At 25.1% G+C, this 13,323-nt stretch overlaps 1 protein-coding gene across 1 annotated transcript; it reads left to right on the top strand.

Moving 5' to 3' along the window:
- The first annotated feature begins 9,050 nt into the window (after positions 1-9,050).
- On the top strand, positions 9,051-11,806 carry LOC122847534 (regulator of nonsense transcripts 3A-like). Its single transcript, XM_044145295.1, has 6 exons — positions 9,051-9,381; positions 9,479-9,893; positions 9,961-10,112; positions 10,410-10,998; positions 11,061-11,362; positions 11,449-11,806. The coding sequence occupies exons 1-6, from the start codon at positions 9,241-9,243 to the stop codon at positions 11,674-11,676; spliced, it is 1,827 nt and encodes a 608-aa protein (XP_044001230.1). The 5' UTR covers positions 9,051-9,240; the 3' UTR covers positions 11,677-11,806.
- Positions 11,807-13,323: the final 1,517 nt, after the last annotated feature.

Below are 13,323 nucleotides of genomic sequence, written 5' to 3'. Positions count from 1 at the left end.
TTAATGAAAAATGTGCACTTTGTGATAATTGTGAACCAACTGATTTATGTTTTGTATCACTTAAAAATTCAGCAGTATATGAAACTGAATGACTTGTAAAATACCTGAAAGTCATTTTTAAAGTTGCATCATAATTACCATCATTAATAAATGTATCCAATGAATATTCATCATATGCTTTATTATAATTAACCATGATAATATCAAGTATACCATTTTGATGAAAATCATAAAAAACAGCCATGACAATGTCATTATTAAATTCACCAAAATTTATTTGCCATTGAATTTTAAATGTTCTATTAAAACCATCACAATTCTTACACTCTTCATTGAACAATAAAAATGATTTAATTTTTGATGTGTTTTTAGATATCAATGTAGCCAATAAATCTGGATATCCATCAATATTATAATCACCAGCTCGAAGTGTTATCATATTATTATAAATCATATCACTAAATTCACTTGGTGATAAAAAACTCCACTCTTCATTATCAAGTTCATTTGTAAAATTAATATTCAAATTATAATAATGATTATCATAAATAAATATTGAACAATTTCTACACATTTCATCATGACAAACAAGAACAATCAAATCCATTTTTCCTTTTCTTTGAACATCAAGAAAAATTGATTGTCCAATATGTCCATTATCACTTACATCAATACCATCATCTGTCCATGATATAATTTTACTTAATAAATATTTATTATTATTATTAGACCATACCTCAAGATGACTATCTGTTGTCACAACAAGATCAGAATAATAATCATTATTTAAATCTAAAAATGCATTTGCATGTGGTACTCTAATACTTGGTAATTCAATTGGAAATTTATCATTATTTGATTCTTCAAAATGATCATTTTTAAATGACCAAAATGTTCTTTTATTGTTTATATTTGTTGCAAATATATCAACAATCATGTCATTGTTGTAATCGACAATTAATGGCTCACCTTTTATTTGGATATATGGCTTTTTATTATTTAACGATGAACAATTTAATTTACCATCATCATCATTGCCCCAGATGACGTAGACATTTGTTAAATTATTTGGGTTTTTTTTAATACTCGTGGTTGTTACGAGGATGTCCATTGAACCATCACCATTGTAATCACCAGGTACAATACTTGTCATCACTTCATCAGTACTACATGTTAAATTTAATTTTAAAAAAAATGGCTCTTCAATTTGGGCCAATAGTATATCAAATTTTTTTCTACTTTTATCAATTAAAAAAATATCAATTAATCTGTCTGAATTATAATCACCAAATGCTGCTGGTAAACCTTGTAAATTATTTTTAAATATATTACGTTGACCTTCATCTCTACTTGCAACTATTTTAATTACAAAAAATATTATTAAAAATAATTTTTTCATTCTTTTTTTTATATCACACAAATTTAATAATAGAAATACTTTTTTTTTTTTTAAATTGTTTTTTGTTTTGTTGTTAAATATTTATTTTTATTTTTAACTGATGAACATTGCTTCTCTGTTTTTGTTTTTTATTACAATTTTAATTGATAATAATACTGTAAATAATACAATTATTTTAGAAATATTTATTAATTTTTTGTAATACTTTCAAGTTGAATTGTAAAGAAAATAAAATAGCAATTAAAAAATTACACGTTGATGAATTGACAGAACAAAAATGACGTTATCTGATAAAAATAAAATATTAAAACAGGAAACTTTAAGTTAATTATTATTATTTTTTTTTGTCGCTAAGAATTAGGTTTTTTCTTTATTTTTATCTACGACAAAGTATTTCGAAGCTTCAAGTATTTTTTTTTTATTATTTTCGACTTTTATAAAGAGAAAAAAATAATTAAATGATTTTTTTTTTTTATAATATCAATATATTTATTATCCTCGTATAAAAAAACATGACAATTTTTCTTATTAATTAATTATTATCTGGATAATGTGATAATTCTATTATTATTATACATTATCGGATACCTTTCCTTTCATTTTTGCGCCAACTAAATTTTGATTAAAAGTATGCAAAGTTTGCAAAACATTTTCATACAAAAATTAAGAAAAAAAGTAAAATGAAGAAAAGGTGGAAAAGGCGTTTATGTTTTCTTTTAAATAATTAAATTTACAGCAATACTGTTAAACGCGAAAAAAAAAAATAATAATAATAGTATTAATTAATTAATAAAATTAAAAAAAAAAATAAAAAATTATACCAAGCAAATAATAAAAAGAAACAAAAAATGTTTAAGAAACATGCAGGTTGTGCAAACGAGCACAAATACTAAAAAAAAAAAAAATTGATCAGATTACAAATATCAATTTTAGTAATGGCTGTAAAATTATCAATCCTTACTCTTTTTTTTTGAGTTTGATGGTTATTTAATTATCTCCAGAAAACGTGCAGCATGAATAGCCTGTGATTAGAATACAAATCAATTAGCAAATATAACAAAAGTAAATTAAATAGAATCAACTTGAAATGATGAAGAAACTGAACGCTAAATTTAGATCACCAGCAATTGTTCCATGAGGTCTAGATATTGGTTTTGGTTTGAGTGGAAGCATTGAATCAATAATAATATTTAGTGTTGGATCTTCAGCAATTAATTTTTTTTTGAATTCTTCAGCAATTTGTTTAACTGTTTGATAATTGAGCATGTCATTATCACTGCAAAGTGGAGAACGTGTAAGGTCATTCGATCCTTGTCTACGAAAATGATCATAATTAGTTATATTTTTATCACAAAGATAACACTTATATGCTCCACAGGTACATGCTATTTTATTACATCAGTGATTTTTTTTTCAATATGTTTTCTCGTTTTATCAGCTTTACCAACTTCATCACAACGATATGGTACATTATTTGGTTCTTTACATTTAATACATGATTGTTTCATACAATCAGTGTTTAAACGTTTAAATACTTTATCACCTTCTGGTGGTATTGTTGCAAAATGACAAAATGGACATGATACTAAACCAGTTAAACCAGCAGCTAATACTTCAGCAGCTTGACGTTTTTCAAGAAGAATACGAAATTTTGATGGATTTAATATTTTTTGTAATGTTGATAAACTAAATTCAGCATCACAATTTGTAAAACATTTAATATGTGTATCTGAATCACCCATTTTTGAATCAGTACCTAAAAAAAAAAAAAAGTTTTAAAAAAAGCTCTGAAGCAAATATAAAAAATTTATTGTAAATAGACATGAAAATTAAAAAAAAAAAAAAATTGATAAAAAAATATACCTAAAATAAAAAAAAGGCACCGACACGTGATATACAATTGTTAACACCACCAAGCGGTCGATCGATGTTCAATATAAAAATAAATAAAAAAATAAAAAAGATTCTCAACAAAGAGAATAATAATGATGAATTTAATAATGAAAAAAAAATTGATAATACTAATAGATGTAATCACAATAATATTTAACACAACTGACCTTTTTATCAACCTTTTTACTCTTATTAATAATTATCAATTTCATTTGTTTTTTTATATAAAATTTTCAAAACTTTAATATTAAATTCACGTATTTCATTATTTTGTATCCTTAGACACTGAATAATTGTTAATAATTTTCGCGTAACGCGAGGTAAAAATAAAATTTATTAAGACAAAAATCAAGTCATTGCTTTGACTGTCCGTCTTGTTATTCACGACTGGATTTTACAAAATAGATTGAAATAGATACTAATTACCACTAATTACTATTCAAGTCATTAAATTAATATAAGGGGCTACAATAGTTGCTTTCTTTTCACAAAAATCTTTTTTTTTTTAACAAAAAGAAAAAAGGGATCAGACAATTGTCTATACACCCACTCAAGTGCACTCAAGTACATATGAAAGCAAGATATATATTATATTTATTGGCTTTTATTGGAGCTCCGGATAAACGCCATCTGTTGGAATGAAGAGCGTCATCTGTCAGATGGCGACGTTTTCCGGGACATTTGACAATAAGTCTACACTCTACATTGTACTCTACATTCTATGTACAAGCTGGTAGAATAAAATTTATTTGCAAGCTATAACTTGTCTAAACTTGTCTAAACTTGTCATTGCTTGTCAATTGTCAATTGTCATAACCTGATAACCAGTCTGCTGACTGCCAGTTGCTGCCAGTGCCCAGTCATTCTCAGACCTCAGCGTTTTCAGTTTCAACTTTTAACCTTGTTCACACTTGATCAGATTTCGTGAATCCAAAATTATGGTGAGTTTAATTACAATTAATAATTGATAAAATTAAAAATTATTATTTAACATAAATTGATAATGTTTTTTCAAATATTTCAACTGAAATTGAATATGTAAATAAGTTGAATCATTTATCAATTAAATACTGAACCACGTGTAACACTAATTTTTGGTTAATTCATCTGACTTATTATCAAATTATTTATATAACACTCCTAAATAATAATTTATCAATAAATTAAAATTTTGTTAACTATTATTTTTAATTAATATTACATAAAACAAGTGTCTAAATTTTGTATATTAAATTTTTTCAGGTTATTTCATGACACGTGTTTTTTTTATTTTTAATGTTTTTATTAGTGTGCTAATATCTAGAAAATAATTATTGATGTAATTGGAATTTACTATTGATAATTTATTTATTTATTACAGGGTAATATGATGGAAAAATCTTCAGACCCTGAAGATACCAGTGAAAAAAAAGAGCCAAGCGATGACGTAGCCGCATTGAAGGCATTACCTCGGCCAGATTATATTGAATCCACTCCCCAAGGTGTGCCAATGATCCAGAAACGACGCACACGTCGCTTACCAATAAGTAAATTAATTAAATAAAACCTCAAGTTCTTTGACTTAGTTCTAAAAAATTATTAATATCAATTAACATTTGTATTATTTTTTCTATTTAACAGCTGAAGAATTATATTCTGGTGAAACTGGTTACGTGCGTCATGACGGACATTTATTTACTTCATCAAAAAATTTGAAGTCGTGGTCCCGCAAAATTGGTAAGTTGATTAACCAAAACCTCGAGTGTAACCTTCATGACTTGAATCTATAAAATTATTAACGTCAATTAACATTTGTATTATTTTTTCTATTCAATAGATCTTACTAAAAGACGTGCGTGGCTTCTTCGTCAGATTGCGGCTGCAGAGCCTGAGAGTAAACCATCAGGGGATAGCACTACTTTAGTCAAACAAAACTCATCGATCGTCTACTAATATATCTAGCCCGCAACAGAATGAGTCTAAGGATGTGTATTCGAAGATTCGATATTTTTTTTCGACATATATTTATTGGTCGACAAATATCAGATGTTTGACAAGTAACGGCGAAGTTAAAATTAATTTATTCAATAAAAAAAATTAATATGTATTCATTATGTAATTGACAGTTGTCAAATATTAATAAAAGTTTGTAATTTTCATTTTTCCAGTTTTATTTATTTATTTTTTTTCGCTTTTTTATTGAACTTTTTATAGCAGTTTTTTTTTTAATTTTAGTGGGCTGCAATTATGTATCTATTTAAATCCCTAAGAACAAAGTACGTCAGTTATCAAACTGAAAAAAAAATCATATGATTAAATAATTATCAATTAATTTATGAAATAAAAATTAATAATCTTATACGAAATCTCCTGAATCAACTTCAGTTGTATCTTGGTCTGTTGAAGTTGGAGTATGGTATTTTTATTCTGCGCAGATGTACCTTGTACCCCTACCACATTCTTATACGAACAATACAAACAAATAATAAACATAATAATTTTTTAAAAGCTTTTCCAGCTTTTCTTCTGTTTTCAAGTTTTTCAAGAGCTTTAACCAGCAAGTTTCAGCCAGTTTCAACCTTGCTCTTGCTTGTTCAGCTCAGTTATTGTGAATCAATAGTGCTAAAAGAACAAAATTATGGTGAGTTTATTATCAATAAATAATTGATAATATTAAAATATTATTATTTAACATAAACTAATAATACTTTCATTTATTTCAACTCAAATTAAATATGTAAATTAGTTGAACTATTTATCAATTAAATACTGAACCACGTGTAACACTAATTTTTGATTAATTCATCTGACTTATTATCAAATTATTTATATAATACTATACTAAATAATTTATCAATAAATTAAAATTATGCTATCTATTATTTTTAATTGATAATACATAAAAAAAAGTGTCTAAATTTTGTGTATATTAAATTTTTTTTAGATTATTTCATGACACGTGTTTTTTTTTATTTTTATGTTTTTATTATTATGCTAATATCTAGAAAATTATTATTGATGTAATTGGAATTTACTATTGATAATTTATTTATTTATCACAGGGTAATAAGACAAATGAATCTTCAGACGCTTCAGACACTGATTCCAGTGAAAATGACATCGACCAACAAGCGCCAATGAATCAGAAACCAATAGCACGACTACCCCGTGTCCGTGGGGGCTTAAAAACTGGTAAATTAATTAAATAAAACCTCAAGTGTAATCTTTGACTTGGTTCTAAAAAATTATTAATGTCAATTAACATTTGTATTATGTTTTTTATTTAATAGGTGATGAAACTTCGGGTGAATATGGTACCATGTGTCGTGGAGGACGTATATATGTTTGCTCCAACAAAAACTTGGAAGCGGTGGCACCGCAAAATAAGTAAGTTGATTATAACCAAAACCTCAAGTGTAACATTCATGACTTGGAACTATAAAATTATTAACGTCAATTAACATTTGTCTTATTTTTTCTATTCAATAGATGTGAATCGATCGTCTGATATATCTAGTTATTCTAGCCCGCAATAGAATGAGTAAGGATGTGTATTATCAGCCGCTATATTCGAAGACTCGATATTTTTATTCGACAAATATTTTCTGGTAAAATTAATTTATTCAAATTGAAAATAAATATGTATTTATTATGTGATTGACAGTTTTCAAATATTAATAAAAGTTTGTAATTTTTATTTTTCCAGTTTTATTTATTTATTTATTTTATGTCCTACTTATCAATAATAAAAAGATTATTAAAGGAGAAATAAATTAACAATTATATATTAAGCTTAAATACGTTGAGTAAAAAAAAAATATATCTATTTAAATCTCTGAGAATAAAGTACGTCAGTTATCAAATTGAAAAAAAAATCATATGATTAAATAATTGTCAATTAATTTATGTAATAAAAATTAATAATCTTATACGAGATCGGCTAATAATCAACTTCATTTGTATCTTGGTCTGTTGAAGTTTTTATTCTGCGCAGGTGTACTTTGTACCCCTACCACATTTTTATACGAACAAATAATAAACATAACAATTTTTTAAAAGTTTTTCCTTCTGTTTTCAAGTTTTTCAAAAGCATTCGAAAGCTTCAGCCAGTTTCAACCTTGCTCATGCTTGTTCAGTTCCGTTATTGTGAATAAAGTGCTATAGAAAAACAAAATTATGGTGAGTTTAATTACAATTAATAATTGATAAAATTAAAAATTATTATTTAACATAAATTGATAATGTTTTTTCAAATATTTCAACTCAAATTGAATATGTAAATAAGTTGAATCATTTATCAATTAAATATACTGAACCACGTGTAACATTAATTTTTGGTTAATTCATCTGACTTATTATCAAATTATTTATATAATAATACTACTAAATGATTTATCAATAAATTAAAATTACGTTTACTATTATTTTTAATTAATATTACATAAATCAAGTGTCTAAATTTTGTATATTAATTTTTTTCAGATTATTTCATAACACGTGTTTTTTTTATATTCTTGTTTTTATTATTTAATGCTAATATCTAGAAAATTATTATTGATGTAATTGGAATTTACTATTGATAATTTATTTATTTATTACAGACTAATACGACAGAAAAATCTTCAGACACTAATTCCAGTGAAAACGTCATCGACCAACAAGTGCCAATGGACCAGAAGCCAATAGCTCAACTACCTCGTGTCCGTGGGAGATTAACATTCGGTAAATTAATTGAATAAAACGTTAAGTGTAACCTTTGACTTGGTTCTAAAAAATTATTAATGTCAATTAACATTTGTATTATTTTTTCTATTTAATAGGTTATAACACTTCGGGTAAATATGGTAGCATGAGTCGCGGAGGATATATGTTTGTTTCATTAAGACCTAACTACAAGCGGCCCATCGAAAAACTTGGTATGTTGATTAACCAAAACCTCAAGTGTAACCTTTATGACTTGGTTCTAAAAAATTATTAACGTCAATTAACATTTGTATTATTTTTTCTATTCAGTCGACCCTAAATGTTTGGCTATATATCAGGAGATGTGTCGTGAGGCGGGTGTGCCTGCTGATTAATAGCCATAGAGACATTCGCACTACTTTAGAGTTTATAGTCTAACAAAACTCATCGATCGTCTACTAATATATCTAGGCCAAAAAACACCCCGCAATAGAATGAGTCGAGGGATGTGTATTATCAGCCGCTATATTTGAAGACTCGATATTTTTATTCGACATAAATTTATTGGTCGACAAATATTAGATGTTTGAAAAGTAACTGCGAAATTAAAATTAATTTATTCAATTTCAAAAATAAATATGTATTCATTATGTGATTGACATTTTTTTAAATATTAATAAAAGTTTGTAATTTTCATTTTTCCAGTTTTATTTATTTTTTTTTTTTTCGCTTTTTTATTGAACTTTTTATAGCAGTTTTTTTTTTAATTTTAGTGGGCTGCAATTATGTCTGATTTGCCATATCAATAATAAAAAGATTATAATTATTAAAGGAGAAATAAATTAACAATAATAAAGCGACAATAATACGTTGAGTAAAAAAAAATATATTTTATATGGAAACAATGTGTTTTATAAAATTTCAAATTTAATTTTTATTGGAACTCCGGATAAACGCCATCTGTTGAAATGAAAAGCGTCATAATTTTAAAAATGGCTGCCGAAAATTAGCGTCAACTCTGTTATCCTGGTTGATCCTGGTTCACCAACAACAATAACAATCGATTTGTATTGTTTTTTTCTTCTATTAATATAGAGAAAAAATAATAATAACTATCTGTATATGTGTAAATTGTAATTACAAAATCTCAATGGCACATTTAACACAAAAATTAAAATACAAATTAATTAACAAAACAATTATTAATTCAAAGATTAAATAACAATTTTATATAAAAAAATAAATTTAATATTACATGTGGTATTTAATAAGAAAAAATATTAATAATGACAGAAGAAATTCAACAACCAGACAGCAGCTGTAGCAATATTGCTAATAATTCACTTTCAGCATCAACTGATAGTCAAAATTTCGAATCAAAAACAAAAGTTGATAGTAAAAAAGAAAAATGTAAACCAATGACCAAGGTTAGTATTTATTTATTAATAAAAATTATTTAGGTTATGTTATTGTTTATTTGAAATTATTATTGATAAATTTGTATGATTATTAATTTTTTAATAGGTAGTTATTAGAAGATTGCCACCTTCAATGACACAAGCACAATTTGTTGAACAAATATCACCATTACCAGATAATGATTATCTTTATTTTGTCAAAGCTGATATGTCACTTGGACAACATGCATTTTCAAGAGCATATATTAATTTTATTGATCAACAACAAATATTTGATTTTCGTGAAAAATTTGATAATTATGTATTTGTTGATGCTAAAGGAACTGAATATCCAGCTGTTGTTGAATTTGCACCATTTCAACGTTTACCAAAAAAACGTATTGCTAAAAAAAAAGAAATGAAATGTGGTAATATTGAGGCTGAGCCATATTACATTAGTTTTATTGAAAGTTTAAAAAATCAAGAAACTGATGCTGCAATTGCACAACCAAAAACAGAATATTCATTTCAACCATTTGAAAGTAATTATTATTTATATTTGTGTTATTTATTGGATTATTTATTAATAAATAATTATTTATATTGTAGATGCTCAAAAAAAAGTAACAAGTACACCATTATTGGAATTTTTAAAACAAAGAAAACAGGATAAACAACGAGTTAGAGATGAAAAACGTGAAGAAAGAAAACGACGTGATTTGGAAAAACGTAAAGCCAAAGATGAGCCAACAATTTCAAAGGTAATTTATTTGATAAAAATATATGTATAAATTATTGTGAATAGATTTTTATTATTGATTAATTATTTAGAAATCAAATGGCCATATTAAAATCATTTCCAAGACCCAAGAAAAATTAACAATAGTCATTAGATCATCTGTTAGAAATAAAAAAAAACCTCTTTGTTAGTCTTCAAGAATTTTATAAAATGGTAAATTTTAAATAATAACTGACGTGGTTTTTAGAAAAATAAATTTAAGTATTGAAAAAACAAAAAATACATAAAACATAATGATTTATGGTTTTTTTTTTTATAGGTTTTAAAAAATCCAGATGTTGAGCGTGAATTGGGCCGAGAAAATAAAGAAAATAAAGAAGAAAAAGAAAAAATAATACCAGTTAAAGATTTAACTAAAAATCGTAAAAAAGATGAGGTTAAAATTCGTGAAAAACCACTTGTAATAAGAGAACGTGAAACCAAAGTACCATCTAAAAATTATAGAGATGAAAAAAAATATCAAGAGCGTGATGTTAAAAATCAAAAAAAATATGAAGAAAAAAAAATATATAATCGTAAAGATGACAACAAAGATTATTTACAAAAAGATGATAAAAAAAATCATGAAATTGTTAATAAAGTAACAAAAGATGATAAAGATAAAAAAATTGAAGAAAAAAAAGGTAAAAGTTATGAAAAAATGAGAAAAGAAAAACGTAAAATTGCTGAAAATAAAAAACAAATAATTGATAATCAAAAAGATTTATCAAAAAAAGATGATTATGAGCATAAAAAAATTGAAATAATAAAACGAGATGTTGAAATAATCCATAAACAAATTGAAAAAATTAATGATAATTCAATTGAAGTAAAAAAAGATATAAAGAAAAAAAAATTTAAAGAAACAGGTAATTTATAAAAATTATTTTATAAATATTTAAACAATATATTAATTTAATTATTTTTCTAGATGATAAAAAAATTATTGGTGATACAGAAAAATGTGATGAACAAATTGATGAAATCCCAATGCAAATTGATCTTGATGAAAATGTAAAATCAACAAAAACAAATAAACGAGATAATAAAAAAATTAAAAGAAGAAGTTCATTAGAGAGTGGTGGTGATGTTATTGACAATGACAATGTTCATCTTCGTCGTCATAAATCACTGGATGGTGATGATGATGATGATAATCTACAAAAAAATCAAGACTATTGTAAAAATAAAAATAAAAAAGAATCAAAAACAGAAAGAAGAATTCGTAACAAGGTAAATTTAAAATTTAACAATGATTAACAATTATATTAACAATTAATTTTGTTAATTAATATTTGTTTTTATTTATTGATCATTAGGATCGACCAGCAATGGAAATATATCGACCAGGTATGGGAAGATTTAGTAAGCAACGATTAGAACGTGAAAAACCAACATCAGATGAACGTTCCTATTCATCAGAGAGTCCAACACCTGGTGCTAAATCATCAATGAAATCAGCAGTTTCAAGTAGCTCCATTGATACTAAAATCATTGAGTCAACATCAGCAACACTCAAACGAAGTACCAGTCGTGATGGTCCATAGTCAGATTATTATTTCTACTATTATTGTGAATAAATATATGTTTATTAATTAACAAAAAAATATTATATTAATTTAGTGGTTTTTATACTCTACTAAATTACAATAATACATTAAAAATAGCAAACAAAAACTAGTTGTACATTTTTTTCAAAAAAAAAATTAACAAAAGAAAATTTTTTCATGCTTTAAAATTGAAAGCCAATATCCAGGTAATAATTTTTTTTATCTTTTTTTTTTTTTCTTCTTTTTCCAATGAAAGGAAAATATGGATGCTTCTCATCAGGTGGGTATTTTTTTGAGTTATTATTTTTATTTACCTCTACTTACTCGCTTTCACTGTTTGTGAAAAAAAAAAAAAAAAAAAAGAAAAATCTATTGAAAGGATTTTTTAGAAAGGTTAGTTTTCTAAATTTTATATTTGCAAAAAAAAAAAAATGTAATTTTCATTGCAATATTTTAGTGCAATATCACATGTTAGAAAAAAAAAAATGACATTATATAATGCGCAGGCGTGTGATAATGTATTCTCCTCCTTTTATCTAAATTAATTTTTTTTTTTCAGCATTGACACTGATTGACTTAACTGGGCGATGCATTTTACGTACAACTTGTCGACGAGACACTTGATCATTACGACAATCAGCATACCGGAAAATTTAAAAAGTACAAAATAAAATTATGTAAGTAAAACATATGGTAATATATTTTTATATATCAATTAACAATTAAATTATTATTTTAACAATTTTTTTTTTTTTCATATCTAATAATCATCATGACAAGCAATGACAAGTGAATTTCTTTAAAATTATTTTTTACTGTTTTTTTTTTACCTATACATATATGATTATTATCACAATGACATTTACTGATAAAAATTTTTTTTTTATTTTTTATTTTACTTAAACTTATTCTTTTTTTTAAAAAAAAAATTTTAATATTTATATAATTTTTATTAATAAAATAATAACTATGTTTAAAAAAAAAAATTAAAAAAAATCAAAACTATTTGCGAGAAGGAATGCGGGAAAAAGTTGGTCATACCGTAACTGTCTATTGGTTCCTTCCGTTTTTTTTTTTATTTGCTTCTTTGTTGCTCTGGTGGTGGTTTAACAGTTTATTTTATTTTTTCATATAATCCAGCATCAACAATATATAAAACAAGGACACAGTTCATTTATTTCATCGACAGCTATCATTGGTTGTTTCGGTTGTGTGTTGTGTTGTGTTTTTTTTTTTTTTTTTTTTGTAATTTTGTACCCTCTTTTCCTCTGTGACCTCTTGTGGTACCTTGTTTATTACCAACACACCGGCAAAACCCCTCTCCTTTTGCTCTCGTAAAAACACAACGAAAGTATTTTTCTCAACTTCCATGAGTTGAGAGTTCCAAGAGTTTCTTCAGGCAGTTTCAAGTCGTCCGTTGAAGTGCAAAGCAATCGTTTCTTTTGTGTCGTAAAGCTAATATATTTGTAAATTATAAATTTCTCTTGACATTCAAATATTAATTAAACAATCAATTTATTATCAAACAACAACAGATTCATCATTTTGGTTAGTAATTAATTTAAATATTTTTAACGTTCTTTTTTTTCTTTTAAATCAATCAAATTAATCAATTAATTTTACGAAATTTTATTTTTATTTTTT

The sequence above is a fragment of the Aphidius gifuensis genome, linkage group LG1 (genome assembly GCF_014905175.1).
Source record: "Aphidius gifuensis isolate YNYX2018 linkage group LG1, ASM1490517v1, whole genome shotgun sequence".
Classification (NCBI taxonomy): domain Eukaryota; kingdom Metazoa; phylum Arthropoda; class Insecta; order Hymenoptera; family Braconidae; genus Aphidius; species Aphidius gifuensis.
This window is presented reverse-complemented; position numbering and strand designations above follow the sequence as displayed.